General features: G+C 41.0%; 1 protein-coding gene across 2 annotated transcripts in view; it reads right to left on the reverse strand.

Moving 5' to 3' along the window:
• ZNF484 (zinc finger protein 484) overlaps window positions 1-14,973 on the reverse strand; it is a 31,109-nt gene extending 16,136 nt beyond the window's left edge. Inside the window, exons 1-2 of one of the 2 annotated variants that reach the window (XM_039216450.1) lie at window positions 14,915-14,973; window positions 9,453-9,497 (exon numbers count right to left, since the gene is read on the reverse strand). In XM_039216450.1, coding sequence (XP_039072381.1) covers window positions 9,453-9,467 — 15 coding nt within the window. In that variant the 5' untranslated portion in view covers window positions 9,468-9,497; window positions 14,915-14,973. Of the gene's footprint in view, window positions 1-9,452; window positions 9,498-14,611; window positions 14,769-14,914 lie in introns of those variants that run through there. The other variant, XM_039216449.1, reaches the window with a different exon arrangement.
• Between the last annotated feature and the right edge of the window lie 4,183 nt (window positions 14,974-19,156).

The following is a 19,156-nucleotide window of genomic DNA, read 5'->3' on the forward strand; positions in this document are numbered from 1 at the left end:
TTCCTAGCAGTGCTATTGCTGGGTCATAGGGGAGTTCTATTGTTAGTTTCCTGAGGAACCTCCACACTGTTTTCCAGAGGGGCTGTACCAGTTTACATTCCCACCAACAGTGTAGGAGGGTGCCCGTTTCTCCACATCCTCGCCAGCATCTAGAGTTCTCTGATTTACTCATTTTAGCCACTCTGACTGGCTTGAGGTGGTATCTCAGTGTGGTTTTGATTTGTATTTCCCTGATGAGGAGGGATGCTGAACATCGTTTCATGTGTCTGTTGGCCATCTGGATGTCTTCTTTGGAGAAGTGTCTGTTCATATCTTCTGCCCATTTCTTCACTGGGTTGTTTGTTTTTCGGGCGTGTAGTTTGGTGAGTTCCTTATAGATTCTGGATATTAACCCTTTATCTGTCATTTGCAACTATCTTTTCCCATTCCGTTGGTTGCCTAAAATAGGCACTTTTTTTTAAGCAGTGTGGTACTAGCATAAAGAGAGACATATAGGTCAGTGAAATATAACTGAGAATCCAAAAACAAACCCTCATATTTAGAGTCAATTGATACTCAACACAGGTGTCAAAACAATTTAAAACGGAAAAAAAAGGTTTTGTCAACAAATTGTGCTGAGACAAGTGGATATCCACAGATAAAAGAATGAAATGGGACACTTACCTCATACCACATAAAAAAAATTAACTCAAAATGGACTAAAGGCCTAAATGTTCTTATATTTAGCCAAATTTACGTTTTAGCTAAAAAGGTAAATCCTTGTGATGCTGGATTTGGCAATGATTCCTTAGATATAAAATCAAAAGCACAAGCAACTAAAGAAAAAAACAGAGGGTACGTGGCTGACTCAGTCGGTTAAGTGTCTGACTGGCTCCAGTCATAATCTAGCAGTTTATGAGGTCAAGCCCCCTGTCAGGCTCTGTGCTGACAGCTAAGCACCCCAAATCACACTCTGTCTGTCTCTCAAAAATGAAGAAACATTAAAAACTTTTTAATTCTTTTTTAATTTTTAAAAGAACAAATTAAATTGGACTTCATTAAAATTAAAAACTGTGTGCTTAAAAGGATATCATCAAGAAAGTGAAAAAAAGGGGTGCCTGGGTGGTTTAATTGGTTAAGCGTCCGGTTTCAGATCAGGTCATGATATCATGGTTCATGGGTTCAAGCCCTGCTTCGGGCTCTGTGCTGACAGCTAGCTCCGGGCCTGGAGCCCACTTCAGATTCTGTGTCTCCCTCTCTCTGTGACCCTCCCCTGATGACGCTGTCTCTCTCAGAAATAAATAAAACATTAAAAGAAATTTGGGGCACCTGGGTGGCTCAGTCAGTTAAGCATCCAACTTTGGCTCAGGTTATGATCTCACAGTTGGTGGGTTCGAGCTCCACGTCCGGCTCTGTGCTGGCAGCTGGCTCAGAGCCTGGAGCCTCCTTCAGATTCTGTGTGTCTCCCTCTCTCTCTGACCCTCCCCTGCTCATGCTGCCTCTCTCTCTCTCTCTCTCAGAAATAAATAAAACATTTAAAAAAATTTTTTTAAATTAAAAAAAAAAGTGAAAACACAACCCAAAAACTGTAACTAAAATCCACTTAAAATGAATAAAGGATATGAATATGCATTTCTCCAAAGATATACAAATGGGCAAAAGCACATGTAAAGATCCTTAATATCTTCAATCATGAAGGATATAGAAATCCAAATCACAGAGATACCCCTTCAAAGTCACTAAGATAACTATAATAAAAAAGATACTCAATATTGTTAGTCATCAATGGTATATTTCCATTAGGATGGTGTCAATAAAAAAAAAGATGATAATAAATGGTAGGTGTTTAAAATATATGTAAAATTTAAATGCATGAAAGTAATAATATAAGGTGAGAGACGGTAAATGGAATTAACATGATTTGGTATCCCAGAATTATTGAGAAGGGGGTAGAAATAATAATGACTTAAAGATGAATAGAATAGGGGCGCCTGGGTGGCTTAGTCGGTTAAGCGTCCGACTTTCGCTTAGGTCATGATCTCGCGGTGTGTGGGTTCGAGCCCCGCGTCGGGCTCTGTGCTGACTGCCAGCTCAGAGCCTGGAGCCTGTTTCAGTCTGTGACTCCCTCTCTCTCTGACCCTCCCCTGTTCACGCTGTCTCGCTCTCTCTCTCTCCTAGAAATAAATAAAACATTAAAAAAAAAAAAAAGATGAATAGAATAATATCTAGGGTAAAAAAAGAATGTATATAATGAACAAGTTAACAAAGTAAAAAATAAAAATTTTGAGTAATTAAAAGAATGAAAAAATAATATTAAAGACAGTTCAAATATAAAATTAATAGTAAGATAGTACAAATAAATGCAAGTATATCAGCTATTACATTAAATGTAAACGGACTGGGGTGCCTAGATGGCTCAGTTGGTTAAGCACCCAAGTCTTGATTTTGGCTTGGCTCAGGTCATGATCTCACAGTTGGTTTTCTCTCACCCTTCTCTCTCTGCCACTCTCCCACTGGTACTCTCACTTTCTCAAAATAAATAAACATTTAAATGTAAATAGATTAAACATTCAAGGTAAAGCAAAGATTGAATAAATCCCACATGATCATGGTGAATGATCCTTTTAACGCATGGTTTAAAAAAAGTTTATTTTTATTTATTTTGAGAGAGAGAGAGAGAGAGAGAGAGCAAGCAGGGGAGGGATAGAGAGAGGGAGAGAAGATCCCAAGAAGGCTCTGTGCCATCAATGCAGAGCCAGATGCAGGGCTTGGACTCACAAACTGTGAGGTCATGACCTGAGCTAAAATCAAAAGTTGAATATTTAACTAAATGAGCCACCCAGGTACCCCCTTTTAACATATTATTGAATGTAGTTTGCTAGTATTTTGCTGAGAATTGTTGCATCTGTTTCATCAGGGATCTTGGTCTATACTTTTTGTAGTGTCTTTGTCTGGGTTTAGTGTCAGTAATGTTGGCCTTTTAGAATGTATTTGGAGGCTTTCCTTCCTCTTCTATATTTTGGAATAGTTTGAGAAGAGTAGGTATTAACTCACCTTTATCTTTTTTTTTTAAAGTTTATTTACTTGAGGGGATGGCGGGGAAGGACAGAGAGACGGGGAGAGAGAGGATCCCAAGCTGGCTTGGAGCTGTCAGTGCAGATTCCAATGCAGGGCTCTATCCCACAAACTGTGAGATCATGACCTGAGCCGAAATCTTGAGTCAGGTGCTTAACTGACTGAACCATCCAAGCACCCCTTAACTCTCCCTTAAATGTTTGCTAGATGGAGCACCTGGTGGCTTAGTCAGTTGAGCATCAGACTTCAGCTCGTCATGATCTCACAGTCATGAGTTCGAGCCCCAACAAAGGGTCTCACTACTGTCAGTGCAAAGCCGGCTTCAGATCCTCTGTCCCCCTCTCTCTGCCCCTTTCCCACTTGCACTCCAAAAATAAATAAACATTTAAAAAATAAAAAATAAATGTTTGCTAGAATTCACCTGGGAAGCCATTTGGTCCTGGACTTTTGTCTGTTGGGAGTTATTTTTCATTATCAATTCAATTTCACTATTAGTAACTGGTCTGTTTAGATTTTGTATCTCTTCCTAATTCACTTTTAGAAGATTGTATGTTTCTAGGAATTTATCCATTTCTTCCAGGTTTATTCCTGGGATGCAAGAATGGTTTAGTATCTATAAATCAATCAATATGATACACCATATTGACAAAATAAAGATAAAAATCATATAGTCATCTCAATAGATGAAGAAAAAGCATTTGACAAAATTTAATACCTGTTCATGGAAAAAAAGTAAAATTTTCAACAAAGTGGGTTTAAAGGGAATTAATCTCCAGGCACCTGGGTGGCTCAGTCGGTTGAGAGTCTGACTCTTGATTTCAGCTCAGGTCACGATCCTAGGGTTGTGAGACTAAGGCCTGCACTGGGCTCTGTGCTAAGCATGGAGCCTGCTTAAGGTTCTCTATCTCTCCCTCTGCCCTTCCCTCCTGCTCACATACACACACACTCTCTAAAATAAAATACATAATTAAAAATAAAGGAAATATACCTCAACATAATAAGGGTCGTCAATGACAAACCTACAACAAACATATACCACGGTGAAAAATTGACAGCTTTTTCTCTAAGATCAGGGGCAAGATAAGGATGTCCACTCCCAACACTCCTATTCAACACAGTACTGGAGGTCTAGGCCCCAGCAATCAGAAAGGAAAAAGAAAAGGGTTCCAAGTTGATAAGGAAGAAGTAAAACTGTCACTATTCACACATGACATGGTATTACACATAGAAAATCCTAAAAATTCCATCAAAAAATATTAGAAATAAGTGGATCCAGTAAAGTTACAGATACAAAATTAATACACAAAAAAATACAGATATTGGTTGTTTCCATACATTAACACAAAGTAGCAGAAAGAGAAATTAAGAAAACAATTCCATTTACAACTATATCAAAGAGAATAAAATGCCTAGGAATAAACTTAATGAAAGAGACGAAAGACCTGTACCCTGAAAACTATAAAGCATTAATGAAAGAAACTGAAGACAACACAAAACAAAATGGCAAGATATACCATGCTTATGAATTAGAAGAATAGTTAAAGCTCCATATTACCCAAAGAAATCTGTAGATACAATATAATTCCTACAAAAATGCCAATAGTATTTTTTACAGAACTAGAAAAATACTAAAATTTTTATGGACCACACACAAAAAAACCCAATAGCAAATGCAATCAAAGAACAAAGGTGAGGGTAACACAGTCCAATATTTCAAAAGACACCACAGCGCTACAGTAAGCTAACCAGTACGGTCCTAGCACAAAAGACACACAGATCACTAGAAGAGAAAGAAAGCCCAGAAATAAACCCAGGCTTTCTATGGTCAATTAACCTACAACAAAGGAGGCAAGAATATACAACAGGGAAAAGAGTCTCTTCAATAAATGGTGTTGGGAAAACAGGACAGCTACAAGCAAAAGAATGAAACTGAACCACTTTCTTACACCATATACAAAAATAAATTCAAAATGGATTAAAAACCTACAGCTGAGACAGGAAACCATCAAAATCCTAGAAGAGAACATAGGCAGTAACCTCTTTGACATCAGCCATAGCAACATGTTTTTAGATTTGTCTTCTCATATCTAAACAAAAGTAGTAATAAACTATTCGGACTATGTCAAAATAAAAAACTGCACAGTGAAAGAAACAATCAGCAAGGTGAAAAGGCAATGTACTAAACAAGAAAAGATATTTGCAAATGGTATATCAAATAAGGGGCTAACATCCAAAATATACAAAGAACCTATACAACTCAACACACGCAAAAAAACTCCACAAATAATCTGATAAAATAGACAGACGACCTGAATAAACATTTTTCCAAAAATGCTATATGGGGCATCTGGGTGGCTCAGTTGGTTGAGCACCCGACTCTTGATTTCAGCTCAGATCATGATCTCACATTTCATGAGTTCAAGCCCTGCATAGGGCTTTGCACTGACAGTCAGAGGAGCCTGGTTGGGATTCTCTGTCTCTATCTCTCTGTCCCTCCCATGCTCACACCTCTATCTATCTCCCAAAATAAATAAACATTAAAAAAAAAAAGACATAAAGATACTTAGGGTGCTTGGTGGTGGTTCAGTTGGTTGAGCATCCGACTTCGGCTCAGGTCATGATCTCACGGCTTGTGGGTTCGAGCCCCGTGTAGGGCTCTGTGCTCACAGCTCAGAGCCTGGAGCCTGCTTTGGATTCTGTGTCTCCCTCTCTCTCTCTGCCCTCCCCATTCGCGCTCTGTCTCTCTCTCTCTCTCAAAAATAAACATGAAAAAAAAAAGATAGTCAACAGACACACAATAAATGCTCAACATAACTAATCATCAGGGAAATGTAAATCAAAACCACAATGAAGTATCATCTCACACCTGTCAGAACGGCTAGTATTAAAAGACAAGAAATGTGTTGATGAGGATGTGCACTGTTGGTGGGAATGCAAACTGGTACAGCCACTGTGGAAAACAGTATGGAGATTCCTCAAAAAATTAAGAAATAGGGGCACTTGGGTGGCTCAGTCGGTTAAGCGTCCGACTTTGGCTCAGGTTATTATCTCGCGGTCTGTGGGTTCAAGCCCAGCATCCGGCTCTGTGCTGACAGCTCAGACAGAGCCTGGTGCCTGCTTTGGATTCTGTGTCTCCCTCTCTCTCTGCCTCTTCCTTGCTCATGCTCTGTCTCTCTCTCTCAAAAAATAAATAAACATTAAAAAAATTTTTTTAATTAAAAAAATAGAAATACTATATGATCCAGTCATCCACTACATCATTTATTCAAAGAAAAGAAAACACTGTCAGAAGAATATATGCACACCCATGTTTATTGCAGAATTATTTACAACAGGCCAAATTGTAGAAGCTACCCCAGTGTCCATATCAATAAATGAATGAATAAAGATGCGGTATCCATATAGAGTAGAATATTCCTCAGACAAAAAAAAGAATGCAATCTTGCCATTTGTGACATAGGGGGACCTAGAGAGTACTGTGCTAAGTGAAACAAGTCAGACAAAGACAAATACCATATGATCTCACTTACACATACAATCTAAAAAACAAAACAAAGCAGAAATAGACCCATAAATACAGACATCAAATACTGAGGGTAGGGGTAAAATGGGTGAAGGGGGGTGGGAGATACCGACTTCCAGTTACAGAATGAGTAAGTCATGAGGATGAAAGGTACAGCACAGGGACTAGTCAGTGATATGTTGACAAATGGCAGTTACATTTGTGGTGAGCATAATGTAGAGTCTTGTCGACTCACTGTGTCATACACCTGAAACTAATGCAATGATGTGTCAGCTGTGCTTCAATAAAAAAAAAATAATTAAAAAATAAAAGCAAAAATTGAAAGTTCTGGTTCTAAAAAAAAAAATGGAATAAGTGCACTCCACCCTATTTTTCCTGCTAAGTAAATACCTAAAAACCTAGAAAAATACATAAAGCATTTATATTTATCCACATCCTTGGCTTTCTCTGAAGAGCTTTTTTTTTTTCTTTTCTTTTTTCCCTCAAGAGCTTTCTTGACAGTGAAACTAACTGTAGCATCTTTTGGAATCTTGATAGCCCAAATTCCCGACATTATCAAGTCTGGTTCGTTTTTGCTCAACGATTCTCCCCTCCATCCATCTCAACTCTCACATTTCACTCTGATCAGAAAGAAGAAACTTGGCTACATCTTCAACCCTTTGCTTGGAAATCTCCTCAGAGAAAAATCCAAGTTCACCACTGACTAATCTGTTTTCCACATAACTACAGGGCAGACTTCAGCAAGGCTCTCTGCCACTGTGCAAAGGTACCCTTTCCTCACTGTCCGGGAACACGCTCCTCATTTTCTCCCAATCATCACCAGCAACACCTTTAACATCCATTTCTATCAAATGGATATGGGGACACATGGGTAGCTAAGTCGGTTAAGTGTCTCACTCTTTATTTTGGCTCAGGTCATGATCGCACAGTTCGTGGGATCAAATCCCACGTCAGGCTCCACACTGACAGCGCTGAGTCTGCTTAAGATTCTCTCTCTCTTTCCCTCTGCCCCTCTCTGCTGCTTGGGATCTCTCTCTCTCTCAAAAATAAAATAAAAAATAAAATAAATAAATAAAATAAAATAAGCAGTTCAATCGAGTTTCACCTTCGAAAAGCTGGAATTTGAGAGCTAAGTGAAGTTCTATGAAGCCTCAAAGAATTTGACTGAGTAAATACAAGTATAACCCTTCATGATATTCAAAATGAAATATTGGCTTTTAAAAGTTAAAATGCAAGGGATGCTTGGGTGGCTCAGTCCGTTAAGTGTCTGACTTTGGCTCAGGTCATGATCTCACAGTTTGTAAGTTCAAGGCCTGCTTTGAGCTCTGTGCTGAAAGGTTGCAGCCTGGAGCCTGCTCTGGATTCTGTATCTCCCTCTCTCTCTGCCCCTCCCCTGCACACACTTTGTCTCTCTCTCTCTCTAAGAGAAATAAATGTTAATAAAAATTTTAAGTTAAAATGCAAAGAACAAAGAGGTAAATATAATTGAAAAAATATATAAGAATATGCTAAATATAAAATAAGGTCTCCTTCAAAAAAAAAAAAATCAGTGAATGACTTCTACTCCTAGAAAGATGGGAACCAATGCACTTGTCTCTTCCCATGCCACTAAGTACATCTAGAAACCACAGACATCATCCATAAAACAAATATGAGAGTACTCTCTGTAAGGCCAAAGAAAAAAAGGCAAACTGGTTAAGGACCTCAGGAACCAAGGAACTATACAGCGTGAGTTCCTGAACACTCCCTCTATAGCCCTGACAGGTGCTAGAACATTCTACAACCCAGAATCACCAAGAGCACACAAAGAGAGCTTTAAGAAAAGTCTGCTCTCTCTAGCTAAAAGATCAGCAAAGGGGCAGCCGAGAAGGCAGAAAACTTTTAGGAAAAATATATTCTAGCTAAACACAACAGATTGAAAAACCAAAGAAACAAAATACTTTGGGCCTGACCCCAAGCCCATCAGCAAGGACCCAGTGCATAGCCCTAGACTCCCACTCTTGCCTGGCTGAACATAGATGCCCCTTTACACTCCAATGGTTTGGTGTGGGAAAAAGCAGGGGGGAAGTGGAACTTTCATCTACACATAGTAGTAATAAAATTTTTAAAATAGGCCAAGATTCCTCATTAATATAAGTCCTTAAAAAGTATTAGCAAATAAAATATATAAAAAGAAGTATATGCCATGATAAAATGGGGTTTATTCAAAGGTTGCCAAGTCTGGCTCAATATGTGAAAATCAATGTAATCTACCATTAGCAATAGGCTAAGGAAGTAAAACCCCACAACCATGTCAAGTAATGCAGAAATTCAACATCTATTCATGATAAAACCTCAAAACGTTGTTTCACAAGGTAGTCCTTGCACAAGCAGCAGTGACACCTTGTTGGAATCCCAATCTTACTAAGTCAGAGTGTGAAGGCACGTGCCAGTGTGAGAAGCACGGCTTTGTAACCATGAAACCTGTCAGTGTGCCTCTAACAGAACAGTTCTCTTGTTGCAGACACTGCTCTATCTCAATTCATCTCAAGAGCCATCAAAATTTTCTCAAACATCAAGAACCAGGAAATCTTTACTACAGATGAAATAAATTACTTATCAACAATATAAACCAGTATCTCATTTCCATGATTCCCATGTCTTTCAAGGAGAACAGAGATAATCTCACAGTTCACAGCTGTATAAAATCACACAACTCACATATATCTATACTCCAAGTTTGACTTGGAGTTGATGGCCACTTCTTTTTTTTTTTGCTCTGATCTTGGTTTTTATTAATTTACATTTGTCCATCTTACTATATGCATTATTAGATGGTTCCTAAAACCCACTAGAAAACAGAACAACATAAATATATGAACAAATAAGAACTTACCAGGGACTTGGTCATTTCTGGCTCTTCTGGGAAAGAGGCAAAGATCTGAGAAGAGACAGACAGAGGGACTGATGAGAGAAGGCAGTGTGCCAGAGTCCCACACATGGACACATACATCATTTAGCATCCACACCTGACCCAAAAATTCATTTCCAAAACTACATCATAAAAAAATCATCCTTAATCGCACAAAAATTTATTTACTTATTTATTTTTACTATTTATTTTTTGAGAAAAAGAGAGAGTGGGGGGGAGGGACAAAGAGAGAGCGTGTCAGAGAATCCCAAGCAGGCTCCGTGCTGTCAGTGCAGAGCCTGACATGAGGCTCAAACCCATGAAATGTGAAATTATGACCTCGGCTGAAATTGGACACTCAGCTGACTGAGCCACCCAGGCACCCCTGCACAAAAATTTAAAAACAGGAATTTCACCAAAGCATGGCTAAGAACAAAACAAAAAGGCTAGAACATATTGATATCCAATAATTATAAACTCCTTAAATAATCTGCAGACCATCCTGAAAACATAAAGACAAATAAAATTAAATTACAGTAGAAAAATATGTCAAACTGCCAAGTAAAAATAAAAAGATGTACCAAACAATATGGTTCCATTTTCACTGAACAATACATGTGTACATACACAGGCACACATACATGTGTACACACATTATGAATGCATTCATACACAAGAAAGAAAATTAGCTGGAAGCAAATATACTACCACATTAACAGATATATTATTCGGGTGATGGTAAAATTATAGGTAATTTTTATATTCTTATTTGCTAATAAAACAAGATAACTATTTTTTTTTAATGTTCATTTATTTGGGGTGCCTGGGTGACTCAGTTGGTTGAGCCCCTGACTTCAGCTCAGGTCATGATCTCACGGTTTGTGATTTGTGAGTTCAAGCCCTGCATCAGGCTCTCTGCTGACAGCTCAGAGACTAGAGCCTGCTTCAGATTCTGTGTCTCCCTCTCTCTCTGTCCTTCCCTGCTCACACTCTGCCTCTCTCTCAAAAATAAATAAACATTAAAAAATTGTTTTTAATAAATAAAAATAAATGTTTATTTATTGACTTTGAGAGAGAGATAGTGAGCGGGAAGGAGCAGAGAGAGTGGGAGAGAGAATCCTAAGCAGACTCACTGCTGTCAGCAGAGAGCCCGATGCAGGGCTTGATCCCATGAACTGTGAGATCATGACCTAAGTAGAAATCAAGAGTCAGTCAACTAATTGAGCCACCCAGGCACCGCTGGAAGCAGGTTCTAATCAAGATGCACACATTGGTCATTGTGTCCCTTTGACACTAGACCTATCCTCCCCAATACTTTTTCAAGATAGACTTTTAAAAATAATTTTTGCTTTGAACTACACTTTTCACATCCAAACACTGCCAGCACACACTGGGCTAACGTGGGCTGGAGTCTGAAAAAGAGATTCTGAAGGTTCACTATGTGCTCTGACACCAGGATCTGTGGAAATGCAAAGAGATCCTGCAGAGACAGCACCGCATGGTGACAGCCACTGAGCTGTCCTCCCAAGAGCCTCTACAGTGCAGGACAGGTGGCAAAGGGAACAATGAGAATCTGGAGCCCAATCAATGTATGTCTGAATTCCAGCTCTTCCGCCTTCTAGCTGTGACATCTAGAGAGCCCACTTCAATCTCAGTCTCCCCATCTTCATACTTTTTAGATAAACAAACTTACAATACTTGAAAAGCACTCAGGCCAGGTGTGGCACATAAATACTCATTAAATACTAGTTACTGATATTATAACAGTATCAGCAATCCAAGCTGAATGCAATCACTGTACCCGGCATCATCTGACTTCACAGCCTCCTCAAGTCATCACCAACCCTGAGCCCCAGTTTCTCACTCCCACTCCACAACTGGCTCCACTGTCAGCTGCTGCACACTGACCTCCTGTGGGAGCCATCATGCACACCTCAGCATCCCTGCTGTCCACACCCTGCTGCCCACAGCCCCCAATCATTCATTCCACAGTTCCTTTTTTTTTTTTTTTTTATGTTTATTTATTTCTAGGAGACAGAGAGAGAGACAGCGTGAGCAGGGGAGGGTCAGAGAGAGAGGGAGTCACAGACTGAAACAGGCTCCAGGCTCTGAGCTGGCAGTCAGCACAGAGCCTGACGTGGGGCTCGAACCCACGAACCGCGAGATCATGACCTAAGCAAAAGTCGGACGCTTAACCGACTAAGCCACCCAGGCACCCCTCATTCCACAGTTCCTGACCACAGAGCCTCCAACACTCTACCCTGATCCTCCTGGCTCACCCCCTATAAATGCCCCATAAAGGAAAAATTCCTCCTATATGTTTTTACTCTATTCTCAATACTTCTGGTCACCAAGTGTGTGTGTGTATGTGTGTGTGTGTGTGTGTGTGTGTGTGTGTGTGTGTGTGTGTGTGTTGGAAGAGGTCAGGGGTGGGGAAGGGATCCCTACACTAAGCAATTCTGCAGTACCAGCCAAATGTCCTACAATTTAACTCAATTCTGGCATTATCTGCTTGGAGTTAGCATCATATGGCACAGGTTGAGGGCTCAGTCCATGAGAGTGCCCCCACCCCAACTTCATGCCAATCAAAAGTTTAGGCTGTTACTTCTGCTTATTAACTGGTTGTAAATGAGTGGTTCCCAGGACCCCCAACTTGGGTTCTACTAAGTTGCTAGAGCAGCTCACAGACCTCAGACTAACATTTGACTTATTGGATTACTGATTTAGTATAAAAGGACATACCTCAGGAACAAGCTGATGCAAGAGATACATAGAGCAAGGTATATGGGAAGGGGTGCTGCACTCTCCCAGCACCTCGATGTGTTCAATCCAGAAGCTCTTCAAAACTCCCAACTTTTGGGGTTTTATGGACGCCTCTTTATGTACAGATGGTTAATTAAATAACTGGCCATTGGTGACCGACTCAACTTCTAGTCAGGGTGTGGGTTTCAAGTCCCAACCCTCTAATCACATGGTTGGTTCATTCTCCTGGCAACCAGCCCCCCTCAAGTGGTTATCTAGAGGCTATCGAAAAATTACTTCATTAACATAAATTCAGGTGTGGTTCAAAAGAATTTATTATGAATGATGAAAACATCCATTTCACCTTCATTTCTCTGGAGCTATTTCAGGAATCAGGAACAAAAGGTGCCCTGTAGCTCTTATCATTTAGGAAATTACAAAGGTTTTAGGAGCTATGTGCTGGGAACCATGGACTAAGACTAAAATATTTATTCTTATTATATGACAATGTCACACACCCCCATTACTGGCCTCTACACACTTTTTATCACTACCCACCATGCATCTTCACCAATCATCCTAAGAGTCCCAATCCCAGATGCACCTACACCTGCACCAGGCACCCAAGCACACTTCCCACCACTCACACCATACCACTAGGTCTGTACCATTACCCTTACACACACACACACACACACACACTCACCGAGGAAGGAACCCAACAAATGATCAAATCTGGGGATATTCTTATATTTTAAAGATGAAAATCGGAAACACATAAATCCAAAGCACATGTGAAATAACAGATTATATAATAAGAGAAAATTTTCAGAAAATCAAGATGCCTCATCTGCAGTAATGAAAATTAAATGATATCAGGAATAGGCCTTTTCTGGGGTGCCTGGGTGGCTCAGTCAGTTAAGTGCCCAACTCTTGGTTTTGGCTCAGGTCATGATCTCATGGTTCATGAGTTCAAGCTCCATGTTGGGCTCTGCACTAATGGTGTGGAGCCTGCTTGGGATACTCACTCTCTCCCTCTCTCTCTGTCGCTCTCCTGTTCTCTCTCTCTCACAAACTAAACAAATAAACTTTAAAAAAAACTTTAAAAATCTTTAAAAGGCCATTTCTCTATGAGGGCAGGAGAGACATTTCCAGAAATAAAAGTACTTGCAAAGTATCTCTATCTTTATCTGACAAAAATGCTTCAAGAAGTATTCCAAATAATGTAAATTTAACCAATGAGAAATCCCAAAGAAAAATACTGTTCAGCAATAAATTTTACAAGAGATAAAATTATAATGAAGGACAATCATGGTGATGGGATGAGGCCATTAAAGGTAAAATTAATATTCTATGATAAAACATTTCTAATTAAAACATAAGAAAAAAACATGTTACATGGGGTGTAGAATGGAAACAATGAACAGAAATTTAATCACTGCAATGAAAGTAGAAAGTATGAAATAGAAAAGATGGGGCGCCTGGGTGGCTCAGCAGGTTGAGCTTCCGACTCTTGACTTTGGCTCAGGTCATGATCTCATGGTTGGTGGGATCAAGACCAGCATGGGACTCTGCTGACAGCGACGAGTCTGCTTGGGATTCACTCTCCCTCTCTCTGCCCCTTCCCTGCTCATGCTCTTTCTCTTAAAATAAATAAACAGGAAGGAAGGACGGACGGACGGACGGAAGGAAGGAAGGAAGGAAGGAAGGAAGGAAGGAAGGAAGGAATAGGGCACCTGGGGGGGCTCAGTTGGTTAAGCATCCAACTTGGGCTCAGGTGATGATCTAATGAGTTTCAGCCCTTCTGTAGGTGAGCTCAAGACCCACTTCTGGGTCCAGGCTGACTGGGCAGAGCCTGAGTGGGATACTCTCCCTCTCTCTCTTCCCTTCCCTCACTCACTCTCTCTCTCTGTCTCAAAAAATAGGCTTTAAAAAAAGTACAAACTGATAAGCCTAGAAGACAGAGAAAATAAATTAAGATCTCAATCTTTCACTCCTCATATCCCTCATTTCTCTTTCTCAACTGTTATCCACGCCCACTGACCCACGACCCCCTATTTCCCTGCAAATCCACTGTCAGAGACCCCACCGACTCCATCTCTCCCCCGATCCACACTCAGAAACCACCCTTCCCGACCCCATCCGTCCCTCACGGATCCAGCGTCCAGACCCCACCGACCCCAGCTCTCCCTCACGGATCCAGCGACCAGACCCCACCGACCCCAGCTCTCCCTCACGGATCCGCCCTCAGAAATCCCAGCAACCCCATCTCTCCCTCAATGATCCACCGTCAGAGATGCCACCGACCCCATCTCTCCCCGTGGATCCACGGTCAAAACACCCCACCGTCCCCATCCCTCCCTCACAGATCACCGTCCAGACCCCATCGTCCCCATTCTTACCTGAGGACCCACCGTCAGAAACCACACTGACATCTACTCTCCCCCGCGGATCTATCTTCCACAATCGGCCGACCCCATCTCTCCCCGCGGATCCGCCCTCAGAGATCCCACCGACCCCGTGCGTCCCGACGACCCATCGTCCAGACCCCACAGATCCCATTACTGGATCCACTGCCCGCCCCCATCTGTGACCGGATTGCTAACCACGAACATCAGCGACGTTTCGTCGCTCATCTCGCGATGCTCCCAGCGCAGCACTCACTTACCCCTCACCCACGCCCTCTCAAAACCGTGGCCATTTACCTCAGGCGGTTACTAAATCCGGCCGACTTCCTTTCTCGCTCGGTCCCAGTCTCTGCGGGATTCCTCCCAGCGCCGCCTGGCTGTGCGCATGCTCAGCAGCGGCTCCGTGGCCGCAGCTCGCCGGGACTCAACACGGCGCTCGGCTAAACTCGACTCCTCCAAATGGCTGCCGGGCGCCAACATGGCGGCGCCCTTAGCCGCCAAGGCCTGCAGGCGGCCATGTTGAAGTGACGTAACGACAGTGGAGCTCAGAGTTGTATGGTCAGAAGTGACTGAGTGTAGTTACTACTCTGGGACCCAACCGGAGCGCCTCCCCACAAGCCGCCCATAGCCCTTCCTCTTGCTCCCGTGTACTCAACACCACCATTTGAGACAATCACCAATTATAGAACGCTTCACCCCCCAAACAGGAAGATACACATTCTATTCAAGCACCCACGGAGCATTTGCCAAGCTAGATCACAACCTGGATCACAAAACAAATCTTATCAAATTTAGTAAAACCTAAATCATATAGCCTAGTTCTCTGGACACAAATTAGAAATCAGTAGCAGAAAGACAACGGGAAATCAACACTTGTAAATACGGGATAGAAGATCTGAGGCAGGCTCTGCACTGATGGCAGCAAGCCCAGGGCTTGAACTCATAAACCAGGAGATCATGACCTGAGCCAAAGTCCAGCGCTCAATCAACTGGGCCACCCAGGTGCCCATAACACTTGTAAATTAAACAACTCAGTTCTAAATAATCCACGGGCTAAAGAGGAAGTCCCAAGGAAATATAAGAATACGATGAAATGGGGGCACCTCGTCTGACTCTTGATTTCAGTTCAGGTCAAGATCTCACGGTTTGTGGGATCCAGACATGCACTGGGCTCTGCGTTGACAGTGCAGAGCCTGCTTGGGATTCTTTCTCTCCGTCTCCCACCCCCACCCTCCCGCTCACACACGCATGCTCTCTCTCAAAATAAACAAACATTAAAATATATATTTTGAATTAAGTGATGAATATGTAACTTATAAAAACTTAGAAGATGCCACAAAAGTAGAGTTCAAAGGCAAATTTATGGTATTGGTTGCATAGTTTAGAAGGGAAGAAAGAACTAAAATTAATAATCTAAACTTCCATCTTAGGAAATTACAGAAAGAAAAGCAAGATATTAAATATTATTTAAATGATATGGATTTTAAGATATTAAATATTAAATTCAATATTTCTTGAAAGGACAAAAAAGGAATTTTTTAAGAATTTATTTTTTAGAACAGTTCTAACTTCATAGCAAAATTGAGAAGGTACAGGGATTGCCCATATCCTTCTAGCTCCCATACATGCACAGCCTCTCCCTATTATTAATATCCTCCTTCAGAGTTGTACATTTGTTACAACTGATAAACCTACATTGATGTATCAAAATCCCTTAAAGTCCATAATTTGCATTATGCCTTGCTCTTTGTGTTATACAGTCTATGAGTTTGAACAAACATATAATGACAAGTATCCATCATTATAGTACTCTCTGTGAAAATCCTCTGTCCTCTCTGCCTATTCATCCCTTCCCCTACCTCAACCGCTGAAAACCATTCATCTTTTTTCTACCTTCATAGTTTTGACTGTTCCAGAATGTCATATAGTTGGAATCCTATACTATATAAACTCTATCTTCTTTCACTTAGTAATACGCATTTAAGTGTCCTCCAAATTTTTCATGGCTTAAAAACTCATTTCTTTTTAGCACTAAATAATACTCCATTGCTGGGGCACATGGCGGGCTCAGGCAGTAGATCATGTGACTCTTGATCTCATGGTTGTGTGAGTCCCATGTTGGATGTAAAGATTAGTTAAAAATAAAATATTTTTTTAAAAAACTTCATTGACTAGATCTACCAGTTTATGTATCCATTCACCTACTAAAGGACATCTTGGTTGCTTACTAGTTTTGCAGTTATGAATCAGGCTTTCATAATATTCATGTGCAGGTTTTTGTGTGGGCATAAGTTTTCAACTCCTTTGGGTAAATGCTAAAGAGTGCAAGTGCTGAATCATATATTGGGTATAGTTAGTTTTGTGAGAACCTGCCAAACTGTATTCCAAAGTGGCTATGCCATTTGTAGTCCCATCAGTAATAAACGAGTTCTTTTGCTCTACATCCTTGCCAGTATTTGGTTTTTGTCAGTATTCTGGATTTTAGCTATTCTAATATATGTGTAGTATATCATTATGGTTTTAATTTTCATTTCCCTGTCGACATATGATATCAAGCATCTTCTTATGTGCTTACTTGCCATCTATACATCTTCTTTGGTGAAGTATCTGTTAAGGTCTTTGGCCCATTTAAAAAATCAGGTTGTTTTCTTATTGTTGAGTTTGAAGACTTCTTCATGTCTTTTGTGTAACAATTTTTTTGTCAGATGTGTCTTCTGCATATATTTTCTTCCAGTTGGTGACTTGTCCTTTGATTCTCTTAACATTGTCTTTTGCAGAACAGAAGTTTTAATTTTATTTACTTATTTTAATGTTTATTTATTTTTGAGAGAGGCCACAAGCAGGGGAGGGGCAGAGAGAGAGGGAGACACAGAATCCATAGAAGTCTCCAGGCTCTGAGCTGTCAGCATAGAGCCCGACACAGGGCTTGAACTCACAAACTGTGAAATCATGACCTAAGTCGAAGTCAGCCGCTTAACCGATGAAAACACCCAGGCACCCCAAGTTTTAATTTTAATAAAGCCCATCTCAGCAATTATTTAATGGATAGGCCTTTGGTATTGTAAAAAGTCATTGTCATACCCAATCTCATTTAGGTTTTATCCTATGGGTTGTTTTTAAGTTTATTTATTTATTTTTGAGAAAGAGATAGCATAAGCAGGGGAGGGGCAGAGAGAGAGGCAGACAATCCCAAGCAGGCTCCATGCTGTCAGTACAGAGCCTGATGAAGGGCTCAAGCTCATCGAAATGGTAAGATCATGACCTGAACTGAAATCAAGAATTGGAAGCTTAACTGACTGAGCCACCCAGGCGCCCCAGTTCTCTGCTGTATTTTGAGTTACTTCTTGTGAACAGAGTAAGGTCGTTGTCTAGGTTCTTTGGGTGTGTGTGTGAACACATGGATGTCCAGTTGTTCCAGCACCATTTGTTGAAAAGACCACCTTTGTCCCGTTGAATTGTATTTGCTCCTTTGTAAAAAAGCAGCTGACTATATTTACGTGGATCTATCTGTGAGACTGTAAAGATCTTTTCACCTTGGAGCTGCCCAAGAGATGCTTTTGTCCACAGTCCTCTTAATAAACCATTTCTGGTCAATCTGGACTTGTCAGCCCTTTTTTTTTTTTTTTCAGTCTTAAGGCTTATTGTAAATGGCGGGTTGAAGTCTTCAACGATTGTTGTAGGACTGTATTTCTGCCTCCACTTCTGCCAACACTTCCGTCATAGCTAGGCCTCAATGCTATTACAAATTGGTCTGACACAGCTACGTCATTTTGTTCTCCTGTAGGACATAACAACCTCACAGAATATTAACTTCAGACAAGACTACTCTGAGACCATGATAAACTGCAACACAAAAAGGACACTTCATGTCATCTAAGCACAGACAAAAACAAGATTGCTGTGCCATCCATAAAATAATCATCACATTGCCTTACTTTCTAACAGCATCCAACCTCCGGCAAATCTCTCCCTCACTAAGACTCTACCCCAAGTCATTCAAAGCCCAAGTCCTATAGTACATTCTTCCTAACTCCTCTAAGATAATTCATGGTTCCCCATGATGGTGTTCTTCCTTACTGCAACATAATTGTTGTTTAGCCACAGGCGTGTTCCTGGTGGTCATTAACTGAAGAGTTTTGAAAGCGTTCTTGGTGAAGAGGTCTCTGGGCAAAGGGCCAAGATAGGGAGGTCACACCATTGTACGCATGAGCCTGGAAGGAAATACAGATCAGAAACATGATGAAGAGAACAACGCCTATGAATTTTGTACTTAGTAACCTCAAATTGAATACACACCTGCCATTTGCAAAGGCTCAGTTTCCACCAAAGTAGTGGCTGATCTAAGATTTAGGGGAGTCAAGGAGAGGGGCTTGGCAAAAAAGAGGCCAAACAGTGGAGCTCCTAGGACCGCAGAAGCCATCACATGATGCTTGGGAGTTCAGAGGTCAAAGTCTGACTTCCCACAAGATGCCAAGCTCCTTCATTGCCTTTAGTACCTGCTTATCCAGTTTCCCGTTTTGCCTCAACTTTCTGGAAGCT

Source organism: Hyaena hyaena, unplaced genomic scaffold, assembly GCF_003009895.1.
Source record: "Hyaena hyaena isolate Hyena2069 unplaced genomic scaffold, ASM300989v1 scaffold_634, whole genome shotgun sequence".
In the NCBI taxonomy this organism is placed as follows: domain Eukaryota; kingdom Metazoa; phylum Chordata; class Mammalia; order Carnivora; family Hyaenidae; genus Hyaena; species Hyaena hyaena.